The 13314-nt window shown below is 42.6% G+C and overlaps 1 protein-coding gene across 1 annotated transcript in view; it reads left to right on the top strand.

Annotated features, from left to right (window-relative positions):
- Nucleotides 1-370: 370 nt before the first annotated feature.
- The window catches only part of LOC142312631 (scavenger receptor cysteine-rich domain-containing protein DMBT1-like), a 660637-nt gene continuing 647693 nt past the window's right edge, over nt 371-13314 (top strand). The window contains exon 1 of the mRNA XM_075351627.1: nt 371-572. Coding sequence (XP_075207742.1) covers nt 371-572 — 202 coding nt within the window. The remainder of the gene's footprint in view (nt 573-13314) is intronic.

Here is a 13314-nt window from a genome sequence, read left to right on the forward strand (position 1 = left end):
GCAAAAGGGTTGTGTTTATATATTTTATTATTGTATGTGTAAATATATATAATAAATTCTTACTCTAAAATTTAAACATTGAAACTTATCTCCCTTTATTGTAGCACATCTATGTGAAGAAAGACTGACTCAACCATCTGGTTATATATACAGTAATTGGTATCGCTCTCCTTCAAATTTGTGTACTTGGACAATTGAGGTCCCATATGGCCAGGTTGAGCTTTACTTCAGTTATTTGTAGTAAGTATTGCATGTGTGTGCTCTAATTTTTCATTTCCCAACCTCAACTTTATCTCCCTCTTACCCTTCTACTACATACAATATACATTATTTATCATTAAATTGCGTTTTCCTTCTCTTACCAAACAGTATGCCAAACAATGATGGAAATTGTACTTCTGACTATGTGACACTATATGACGGATACCCTTGGAACTCAGTTGTACTTGGCAAGATTTGCCAGCCTACAAGTCGTAGGTTTTACTCATCATCCAATATCATGACCTTGGAATTTGTCAATGAGAACTTCAGAGGATATTTTGACGCTTGGTACTATTCTCTATCATCTACAGGTAATTTGTAGATAAATATATAACGTATATTAAAATAATGATGACATAGTATAATATTTTACCCCAAAAAAGACAAATATTTGGTTCTGACACATTATAAATATATATGACAAGTGTCTACAGAGCAACCTTTCAATGATCCATCTGAATCCAAAATCAGATAAACCTAACTTAAAATAAATTAAATGTGGATAGAGATAAGCTATCCCGTGGAAGTTCAGTTCGGCGGCTGCAGCTTGACTTTTGATAAAGTTTGGTTTGGGACCTGGACTTGACCTGAACACCAATGGAAGTCAATAATTGGGCACTTTGACTCTACGCTCACATGCAGCCGGCCATAAACAGAACACTTCCGGGGGACAATGGGTTGGGATTTTACATTTTTTTTGGTGGGAGTGCAAAAAGATCGTTATCCCCAGTGTGAGCCATTAAAACACAGTAAGCAGCTCTCACTGGGCTGAACGCTGAGAGTACCCAAGCACAGTGATTTGCATACGTAAAGCACAGGAACTCCGAATACGAACTCTGTTTTTTAATAAAAGTCTCCGTCATGCTAGGTATAGGGAAATACCTAGCGAATGGCAAAAAGATAGGAGAGAGAAGAGGGAAATCCTGTGTATAGGTGAGTGGGAGATGGTGACCCCTGATAAAAACTACAGTTGACCCCTAGCTATCTTGACATCCCTAGATAGTTTTTGCAGCTATGTGCTGAGCAGGTTACCTGGACCTGGCTGACCCTGAACTGGGCCCTTGGTAATGAACAAGCAGTATGAGCACTCATCAACCCCACTAAATCTTTAAGAAGACACAGGAAAAACAAAAAGCGGAAAGAAAACAAACTTATTTCCAACATGACTTAGGGAGAGGAACAACAACATATTTGTCATGATCCAGGCCAGCTTTTCCCTGCTGCTGGTTACATCCAGCTCTGGCCTGGTCATGTCAGGGGTTAACTTCCCTTGCCTTATTCTGGATCCCAGGGCGTTATATATTACCTCTCTACCTATGGCTCAGTGCCAGTGATATTTCTGCCTTGCAGCAGGTATACTGGGTCTGGTGAGTGTTCCTGATCTCTTCTGCCTCCCTGCTACTGTGTCCTGACTGTGACCCTCCCCCGTTCGTCTGCCCGTCCCAGCCCCTAACTTCCCTCTCCTGTCTGTTGTTTGTGTTTCCCTCTGCATACCTGATCTCCCGGCTTCTGACTCGGTTCTGCTTTCTGACTTTGATATTGATCCTCCCTTTGCAGTGACTCTCCTGGCAAGACCCTGACTGTTTGACTACTCTTTTGCTCCCTGGTGATTCGCCTGTTAACATTGCTGAAGTTACTCTGCTGTACTTCAGCAGCCTTTCCGTTAGTATTCTTTGTCTCTCCTTCACTACTCTGCTGCCACCTAGTGGGGATTACGCTGTACTGCGTCTCACTAGCCTTTGTACAGCGTGACAATATTACAGTGTTTTTTCAGAGGATTGCAAAGTTGACTGCTTGCAATAAGGACCATATAGACACTTATCTCTATCATAAGCAATATACCAAGAGGAAATGAAGGCATATAAAGACACAGAAACACATAATGATTAGTAGATGAAAGCAAAACATCTCCGCAGGGTCCTAAATGGAGAAGAGTAGATCATTACAAAGAAGACCACAAAACTCCATTCACACCACAGAGGAAAGAATGGAAAATCAAGGAGCAATTTCTGCAGTCAAATGCAGTAACCTTGTGCAGCCGGATGCCACAGGGTTGTCTGTCAACTGTGACACATCCGTGACTGTCTGTGTTTTTGATGAACTCCGAACACCAAATCTCAGATTTGCTCATCGCTACATGTTGTCCTGAAATATAAATTAGGGGTCTCTGCATTGCTACATGCACCACAAATAGTATTAATTTATCGATACTATTCTGTAGAAAAAGGAAACTATTTTGGACACATTTAGTCAAAATATCTCAATTACTTTATGCTCCAAAGAGGAGACATCAATGTTTTATTTCTTTTTTTGCTTTGATTTTACAAATCTATTATAGATACATTATGTTACATACTGTACATAATCTATCTTCTCAGTGTATTGTGAAGGTTCTTCTTATTATTATTATTATTATTATTATTTATCTTATTATTATTATTATTTTTTTATCATTTTCTATTATTGTCTATTTTCTATTATTATTTTTATGTTTATGTACTGCTTTTGTCATGTCACCATTGCTCTTTCTAAAATTATAATTAAAAAGTAATAAAGTTTCCCCATTTTTCTTTGTTATTTTCATGTGTCTTTTATCTAGCCCGTACTACCACTGGTAAGTTCTATAGATATTAAGATAATAAAGCATATATACAATATGTCTAGAAAGATTTACTAAACAAAATGTTCTGACTATTTCATGTCACTGCACAAAATTTGTTAAAAAAAAAAAATCACATTTTCATTATATTATATTATATTATAATCACATGGCATTATATTTTAGGTATCCATGGTTACAACCATGAGCAACTAACTGTCACTATATGAGTGGACATAACCATGGATACCTAAGCTGCAATGCCCTGCACATGAGGTAAGAGACATGGCTATATCAGGAGAACTATACTACAATTGGAGGTATTTGCTAATATTATTATTACACTTTCAAAAGTTTGGGCTAGGATCCTGGAGATGGAAATAACACTTTGAGGTTTACGCATGTACTGTTTAGTTTTATCATGATTAATATTGTACATTCAAAGGAATAAACTAATAAATATTTCCATTACTTCTTACTTTTACTAATCCTATATGGCAGCCTTAAGCCAGTTTTCCACTTTACAGAGCAGCTAAACAATTTATTTATATTTAAATGCCCAGTTAAAGGGAATCCGTTGTGAGGGTTTTTCTACCTCATCTGAGAGCAGCATAATGTAGGAGAAGAGACGCTGATTCCAGCGATGTGTCACTTAGTTTACTGGGTGCAGCAGTTGTGACATAATCAGAGTTTTTAGATGTAGCAAAGTTTAGAAAGCTAACCCTGCCCACACCACAGCTCTCTGTGTATTCAGACAGAAAGCTGATAATCAGTGCTGGGGAGAGGTTGGACCTGGTATCACATGGGACCTATTCTGGGCAGTGATAATATCCTTCTGATAAAACACTCATTGTATTGAAATAGTGGCAAACAGCATAAAAAGTGTTGCAGAGCTGTATCGGTCACCTGATTATGTTGTTGGCATTTCCAAAGGGGAGGAGCCTATCCTTCCATGCCTCATTCTTGTGAGCACGCTGCTTTATCAGGAAGTTCCCTCCATTATCATGCTGCCACTTATCGTCCTGCCATGCAACATGCTCGACTGATCCCTGTAAGTGCTCTAGATTCTTTCCGTTACCTCACCCGACCCTTCCAGACCTCCCTGTTTCCCATCTCCTCCGTGTTATCTTACCTTCCGTGCTCCTCTCCTGTCTCCTGCTCCCTGTGTGTTGCTCTGTCCCTGCGCCCCCTCCTTCAGCTCGCTCTCCCTGTTACTGACTTCTGGCTTGTCCCTGACCCTGCCTCTTCTCTTGTACTGCACTCCCTCACGGCTCTGACCCAACTAGTACGACTCCTCTTAGCAACCACTTAGTTACCTAGGACGCCATGCGCCTGAGCTCCCTCTAGTGGTTGTTATCGTTACAGACTGCTCTGGTTTCCTTTTGTGGTTGATCATGTTACACACACTGTGTGCTGACTCCCGCTAGTGATGACATCACAGAAACAACCCTGAAATCAGGGTCTCAGCTCATATCGCATGATATTCTCATGTTACATGCAAGAAGATGATGGGGGACCAGGTCCTGTGACCCACATTGCTTGCTCATAAAACCCTTCAACTATGCACCTCTTCAAATGTTTGTTGAGCAATTTGTGGGGGTCTTAGGACCCAGACACCTAATAATCTGTTTACTATTAAATGGATATTCTAATACAATTAATGAACACAGTGGCTCATGCTTTCTACTTCAGCAAATGTGCTGAGCTTTAGATTGGCTGCAGTGGTGATGTTTGGAGAGGAGCGAACCGGTCGCGGTTTGGCTCGAGTCGGTTCGCCAAACGGAGGCCGCGTTCAAGTTCGGTTCGGCGAACTGTTCGACGAACCACTCGAACCCCAAAGGAAACAATGTCTATTATCTCAATGGCTACAGACTGGTCACATGGCTTTGACTGGTCACATGGCTTTGACGTCATGCTAGGTCCTGAGGTTGCATCTCTCTGGTACACGGTGCACGTTTGTGTATCGCCGTGTACCGGCGACATGCTCTGGCACACGGTCGACTCCCCGTTCTGCTTCCCCGTTCCGTTAGTGACCGGCTGACACAGCTGACACAGCCAGTCCATAACGGAAATCACTGTTGCCATAGCAACGCGCCTGTTAGCGGTGACGTCGGCACCGGGAATCACGTGATCAGAGCACCGTTGCTATGGTAACTCATCTGTCAGCAGTAACGTTACTGCTAACAGCCAGCAGCACTGATCACTCACGGAGTGAAGACTGCACGGGGGACCAGCGTGTTCCTCACATGCAGTGCTGCTGATGTAGCAGAGCTGCATGTACTGAAGGAGAAAGAAGACAGAAGAGCATGGATCGTGGAGGGCTGACAGGGCGTAATATACATGGAGTCTCTAAGTGTGTCTGTGTATTTATTTATATTAAATTATTTTTTCTCTGTGTGTTGTCTTTTTTTTAACCCTTTATTGGAGATTCTTAATGGCCGGGTCAAACGTGCCTGACATTAAGAATCTCTGACTTAATACTATCTAGTAAAACAAAGTTAGTATTAACTCATGATTAGAGTTGAGCGCGGTTCGCGGTTCGAGGTTCTCCAGTTCGTGGCTCGAGTGATTTTGGGGGCTGTTCTAGTAAGAACTAGAACTCGAGCTTTTTGCAAAAGCTCGATAGTTCTAGATACGTTCAGAGATAAGCTTTCCCGTGGAAGTTCAGTTCGGCGGCTGCAGCTTGACTTTTGATAAAGTTTGGTTTGGGACCTGGACTTGACCTGAACACCAATGGAAGTCAATAATTGGGCACTTTGACTCTACGCTCACATGCAGCCGGCCATAAACAGAACACTTCCGCGGGACAATGGGTTGGGATTTTACATTTTTTTTGGGGGAGTGCAAAAAGATCGTTATCCCCAGTGTGAGCCATTAAAACACAGTAAGCAGCTCTCACTGGGCTGAACGCTGAGAGTACCCAAGCACAGTGATTTGCATACGTAAAGCACAGGAACTCCGAATACGAACTCTGTTTTTTAATAAAAGTCTCCGTCATGCTAGGTATAGGGAAATACCTAGCGAATGGCAAAAAGATAGGAGAGAGAATAGGGAAACCCTGTGTATAGGTGAGTGGGAGATGGTGACCCCTGATAAAAACTACAGTTGACCCCTAGCTATCTTGACATCCCTAGATAGTTTTTGCATCTATGTGCTGAGCAGGTTACCTGGACCTGGCTGACCCTGAACTGGGCCCTTGGTAATGAACAAGCAGTATGAGCACTCATCAACCCCACTAAATCTTTAAGAAGACACAGGAAAAACAAAAAGCGGAAAGAAAACAAACTTATTTCCAACATGACTTAGGGAGAGGAACAACAACATATTTGTCATGATCCAGGCCGGCTTTTCCCTGCTGCTGGTTACATCCAGCTCTGGCCTGGTCATGTCAGGGGTTAACTTCCCTTGCCTTATTCTGGATCCCAGGCCATTATATATTACCTCTCCACCTATGGCTCAGTGCCAGTGATATTTCTGCCTTGCAGCATTTATACTGGGTCTGGTGAGTGTTCCTGATCTGTTCTGCCTCCCTGCTACTGTGTCCTGACTGTGACCCTCCCCCGTTCGTCTGCCCGTCCCAGCCCCTAACTTCCCTCTCCTGTCTGTTGTTTGTGTTTCCCTTTGCATACCTGATCTCCCGGCTTCTGACTCGGTTCTGCTTTCTGACTTTGATATTGATCCTCCCTTTGCAGTGACTCTCCTGGCAAGACCCTGACTGTTTGACTACTCTTTTGCTCCCTGGTGGTTCGCCTGTTAACATTGCTGAAGTTACACTGCTATACTTCAGCAGCCTTTCCGTTAGTATTCTTTGTCTCTCCTTCACTACTCTGCTGCCACCTAGTGGGGATTACGCTGTACTGCGTCTCACTAGCCTTTGTACAGTGTGACAATATTACAGTGTTTTTTCAGAGGATTACAAAGTTGACTGCTTGCAATAAGGACCATATAGACACTTATCTCTATCATAAGCAATATACCAAGAGGAAATGAAGGCATATAAAGACACAGAAACACATAATGATTAGTAGATGAAAGCAAAACATCTCCGCAGGGTCCTAAATGGAGAAGAGTAGATTATTACAAAGAAGACCACAAAACTCCATTCACACCACAGAGGAAAGAATGGAAAATCAAGGAGCAATTTCTGCAGTCAAATGCAGTAACCTTGTGCAGCCGGATGCCACAGGGTTGTCTGTCAACTGTGACACATCCGTGACTGTCTGTGTTTTTGATGAACTCCGAACACCAAATCTCAGATTTGCTCATCGCTACATGTTGTCCTGAAATATAAATTAGGGGTCTCTGGATTGCTACATGCACCACAAATAGTATTAATTTATCGATACTATTCTGTAGAAAAAGGAAACTATTTTGGACACATTTAGTCAAAATATCTCAATTACTTTATACTCCCAAAGAGGAGACATCAATGTTTTATTTCTTTTTTTGCTTTGATTTTACAAATCTAATATAGATACATTGTGTTACATACATAATCTATCTTATCCTCAGTGTATTGTGAAGGTTTTTCTTATTATTTTCTTATCATTTTCTATTATTATCTATTTTCTATTATTATTATTATTATTATTTTTATGTTTATTATATACTGCTTTTGTCATGTCACCATTGTTCTTTCTAAAATTATAATTAAAAAGTAATAAAGTTTTCCCATTTTTCTTTGTTATTTTCATTATCTAGCACCTCCTTTCACTGGTAAGTTCTATAGATATTAAGATAATAAAGCATATATACAATATGTCTAGAAAGATTTACTAAACAAAATGTTCTGACTATTTCATGTCATTGCGCAAAATTTGTTAAAAAAAAAATCACATTTTTTTCTTCTTTTTTTCCTAATGTGAATGGCATTATATTTTAGGTATCCATGGTTACAACTATTAGCAACTAACTAACTGTCACTATATGAGTGGACGTAACCCTGGATACCTAAGCTGCAATGCCCTGCACATGAGGTAAGAGAAATAGCTTATCAGGAGAACTATACTACAATTGGAGGTATTTGCTAATATTATTATCACACTTTCAAAAGTTTGGGCTAGGATCCTGGAGGTGGAAATAATACTTTGAGGTTTACGCATGTACTGTTTAGTTTTATCATGATTAATATTGTACATTCAAAGGAATAAACTAATAAATATTTCCATTACTTCTTACTTTTACTAATCCTATATGGCAGCCTTAAGCCAGTTTTCCACTTTACAGAGCAGCTAAACATTTTATTTATATTTAAATGCCCAGTTAAAGGGAATCCGTTGTGAGGGTTTTCCTACCTCATCTCAGAGCAGCATAATGTAGGAAAAGAGACGCTGATTCCAGCGATGTGTCACTTAGTTTACTGGGTGCAGCAGTTGTGACATAATCAGAGTTTTTAGATGTAGCAAAGTTTAGAAAGCTAACCCTGCCCACACCACAGCTCTGTATATTTAGACAGAAAGCTGATAATCAGTGCTGGGGAGGGGTTGGACCTGGTATCACATGGGACCTATTCTGGGCAGTGATAATATCCTTCTGATAAAACACTCATTGTATTGAAATAGTGGCAAACAGCATAAAAAGTGTTGCAGAGCTGTATCGGTCACCTGATTACGTTGTTGGCATTTCCCAGTGGGAGGAGCCTATCCTTCCATGCCTCGTTTTTGTGAGCACGCTGCTTTATGAGGAAGTTCCCTCCATTATCATTCTGCCACTTATCGTCCTGCCATGCAACATGCTCGACTGATCCCTGTAAGTGCTCTAGATTCTTTTCGTTACCTCATCCGATCCTTCCAGACCTCCCTGTCTCCCATCTCCTCCGTGTTATCTTACCTTCCGTGCTCCTCTCCTGCTCCCTTTGTGTTGCTCTGTCCCTGCGCCCCCTCCTTCAGCTCGCTCTCCCTGTTACTGACTTCTGGCTTGTCCCTGACCCTGCCTCTTCTCTTGTACTGCACTCCCTCACGGCTCTGACCCAACTAGTACGACTCCTCTTAGCAACCACTTTGTTACCTAGGACGCCGTGCGCCTGAGCTCCCTCTAGTGGTTGTTATCGTTACAGACTGCTCTGGTTTCCTTTTGTGGTTGATCATGTTACACACACTGTGTGCTGACTCCCGCTAGTGATGACATCACAGAAACAACCCTGAAATCAGGGTCTCAGCTCATATCGCATGATACTCTCATGTTACATGCAAGAAGATCATTGGGGTCCAGGTCCTGTGACCCACATTGCTTGCTCATAAAACCCTTGAACTATGCACCTCTCCAAATGTTTTTTGAGCAATTTATGGGGGTGTTAGGACCCAGGCACCTAATGCGATGCGTCCTGCACTCTGTCTCCCGCAGCTTTTCCATCGGTAATCGCTGCGTCCTCACGGTAACCAACAGTGATGACAGGACCTATCGTGACGTCAAAATAGCCATGTGACCAGTCACGTGTCTATTATCTCATTGGCTACAAACTGGTCACATGGCTTTGACTGGTCACATGGCTTTGACGTCATGCTAGGTCCTGTCATTGCATCTCTCCGGTACACGGTGCACGTTTGTGCATCGCCGTGTACCGGCGACATGCTCTGGCACACGGTCGACTCCCCGTTCTGCTTTCCCGTTCTGCTTCCCCATTCCGTTAGTGACCGGCTGACACAGCCGGTCCATAACAAAGATCACTTTTGCCATAGCAATGCGCCTGTTAGCGGTGACGTCACCGCTAACATCGGCATCGGGAATCACGTGATCAGAGCACCGTTACTATGGTAACTCGCCTGTCAGTGGTAACGTTACCGCTAACAGCCAGCAGCACTGATCACTCATGGAGTGAAGACTGCATGGGGGCCAGCGTCTTCCTCACATGCAGTGCTGCTGATGTAGCAGACCTGCATGTGCTGAAGGAAAAAGAAGACAGAAGAGCATGGATCGTGGAGGGCTGACAGGCAGTAATAAACATGGAGTCTCTAAGTGTGTCTGTATATTTATTTCTATTAAAGTATTTTTTCTCTGTGTGGTGTCTTTTTTTTAACCCTTTATTGGAGATTCTTAATGGCTGGGTCAAACTTGCCTGACATTAAGAATCTCTGACTTAATACTAGCTAGTAAAACAAAGCTAGTATTAACTCATGATTACCCAGCGAGCCACCGTCACCAGGGCAGCTGGAAGAGTTGGATACAGCGCCAGATGATGGCGCTTCTATGAAAGCGCCATTTTCTGGGGCGGCTGCGGACTACAATTTGCAGCAGAGGGGCCCAGAAAACTCGGGCTAACCTGTGCTGCAGATTCCAATCCCCAGCTGCCTAGTTGTACCCGGCTAGACATAAAAATGGGGCGAAGCCCACGTCATTTGTTTTTTAATTATTTCATGAAATAAGTGAAATAATTAAAAAAATTGGGCTTCCCTATATTTTTGGTTCCCAGCCAGGTACAAATAGGCAGCTGAGTGTTGGGGGCAGCCTGTAGGTGCTTGCTGCACCTGTCTAGCATACAAAAATATGGCGAAGCTCACGTCATTTTTTTGGTGGGCAAAAAACGCCTGCATACAGTCCTGGATGGAGTATGCTGAGCCTTGTAGTTCTGCAGCTGCTGTCTGCTCTCCTGTATACACTAGTGAATGAAGCATGCTGAGCCTTGTCGTTCTACAGCTGCTGTCTGCTCCTTACAGACAGACAGCAGCTGCAGAACTACAACGCTCAGCATACTCCATCCAGGACTGCATGCAGGAGTTTTTTGCCCCCCCCAAAAATTATGTGGGCTTCGCCATATTTTTGTATGCTAGCCAGGTACAGCAGGCAGCTACGGGCTGCCCCCAACCCCCAGCTGCCTATTTGTACCTGGCTGGGAACCAAAAATATAGGGAAGCCCTTTTTTCAGTATTTCATGAATTTCATGAAATAATTAAAAAACAAATGACGTGGGCTTTGCCATATTTTTGTGTCCAGCCAGGTACAACTAGGCAGCTGGGGATTAGAATCTGCAGCACAGGTTGGCCTGAGCTTTCTGGGCCCCTCTGCTGCGAATTGCAGTCCGCAGCCGCCGCAGAAAATGGCGCTTTCATAGAAGCGCCATCTTCTGGCTCTGTATCCAACTCTTCCAGCTGCTCTGGTGATGGGTGGTTCACTGGGTAATAATGGGATTAAGGCTAGCTGTATATTATCAACTGAAATCATTATTACCCAGCGAGCCACCGTCATCAGGGCAGCTGGAAGAGTTGGATACAGCGCCAGATAATGGTGCTTCTATGAGCGTGCCATTTTAGGGGCGGCTGCGGACTTCAATTTGCAGCAGAGGGGCACAGAAAGCTCAGGCTAACCTGTGCTGCGCATCCAATACCCAGCTGCCTAGTTGTACCCGGCTGGACACAAAAATGGGGCAAAGCCTACGTCGTTTTCTTTTTTTAATTATTTCATGAAATTCATGAAATAATTAAAAAAAAAGGCTTCTCTATATTTTTAGTTCCCAGCCAGGTACAAATAGGCAGCTGGGGGTTGGGGGCAGCCGTACCTGCCTGCTGTACCTGGCTAGCACACAAAAATATGGCGAAGCTCACGTCATTTTTTTTGTAGTTTTTTGGCAAAAAAAATAAAAAATGCTTCCCTGGATTTTCCATTGCCAGTGAAGGTAACACCAAGCAGTGGGGGTTAGCAGCCAGTAGCTACTTGGATTACCCTTAGCTAGCAATACAAAAAATGCAGCGGGATCCCATATATATTTTTTTAATTATTTATTTAAATAACTAAAAACAAAAAGGGCTTCCCTGTATTTTGATTGCCTGACATGACAGTGCTGTAAAAATAAATCTTTAAAAAAAATGACGTAGCGCTCCGCGGTATTTTTGATTCTCAGCGAAGATAAAGCTGACAGCTATGTGTTGCTACCCTCATCTGCCTGGCATTACCTTGGCTGGCAATCAAAATACAGGGAAGCCCATTTATTTTTTTTATTTAAAAAAATAGTTAAAAAAAAAAATGACGTTGGGTGACCCCATTTTTGATAGCCAGCTAGGGTAAAGAAGACGGCTGTAGCCTGAAAACCACAGCTGGCAGCTTTACCCTGTTTGGGGATCCAATGTGGAGGTCACCCCAGGCTCTTTTTTATAATTATTTTATAAATATTAATAATTACAAAAAAAGTAGGGTCCCCCCCAAATTGGATCACCAGCCAAGGTAAAGCGGACAGCTGTGGTCTGGTATTCTCAGGGTGGGAAGGTCCATAGTTATTGGCCCTTCACAGCCTAAAAATAGCAGGCCGCAGGCGCCCCAGAAGTGGCGCATCCACTAGATGTGCCAATCCTGGCGCTTCACCCCAGCTCATCCTGTGCCCTGGTGCGGTGGCAAATGGGGTAATAAATGGGGTTGATACTAGCTGTAAGGTCACCTGACATCAAGCCCAGCAGTTTGTGATGTCATGGCGTCTATCAGATACCCGACATCCCAAACTGTCAGTACTAACAAAAAAAATAGACAAAAAATAATTTATTTGAAAAAACACTCCCCAAACTTTTCTTCCTGAACAGTATGAGAACCAATGGTGGAGTTTACAATTCTGAATATGTGACAGTATATGATGGATATCCTTGGAATTCAGTTGTACTTGGAAAGATTTGCCAGCCTACAAACTCTTTGTTTTACTCATCATCTAACGTCATGACCCTGGAATTTATTAATCGGGACTTCAGAGAACAGTTTTCAGCTTATTATCAATCATACAGACTATCGTCTTCAGGTAACATGAGAAATAATACATTTAAAGGGAATCTGTCAGCAAATTTTCACTACCTCATTTTAGAGCAGTATGATGTAGCAAAGTAATCCTGAATCCAACAATGTATCACTTAGTTTACTGGATGTAGAGGTTCTGACACAGTCACATGTTTTAAGATTCAGCATGTAGTGGAGCTCAGCTCAGCTGCCCCACCCTACACCAGGCTCCGTATACAGTATATAATGGCTATAGACAGTGATCTGCTAATCACAGCAGGGGGCATGCTGGAATAGCTGACCACTAGCTAAGCTAGTCCTGAAGCAAAAAAAAACATTGCAGGTAAACAACAGCACACAGTGATGAGACACATCACTGTATTTTAACCCCTAGAGCATGCTAACAGATTCACTTTATGGAGTTTTCCAGCATTATGTTTATTTTCTTAAGCATTGGTTAATATAAAATAAAAAAGAAGGCATATTCACCTGCTTGCACCCTTGTGGATTTACCGCAAGCTGCTCAAGTAATCGCCGCTGGTTCTGGAAGAAATTACTGTGTTATTCAGATGTCACAGGGCCACTAATGCCAGTGCATTATCACAGATAAATCCAATCACACATTGTTCCAGTAACTCGAACACTGCAGCTAATAACCGGCTTGTGTAATCCTATGACATCTGAACAGCACAGCCACCGCTTCTTTAGCCATTGTGGCCAGTGTTGGATCCATACCAATTGTGCAAACATCTAGAACAATCCCTGCC

Source organism: Anomaloglossus baeobatrachus, chromosome 5 (assembly GCF_048569485.1).
Source record: "Anomaloglossus baeobatrachus isolate aAnoBae1 chromosome 5, aAnoBae1.hap1, whole genome shotgun sequence".
In the NCBI taxonomy this organism is placed as follows: Eukaryota; Metazoa; Chordata; class Amphibia; order Anura; family Aromobatidae; genus Anomaloglossus; species Anomaloglossus baeobatrachus.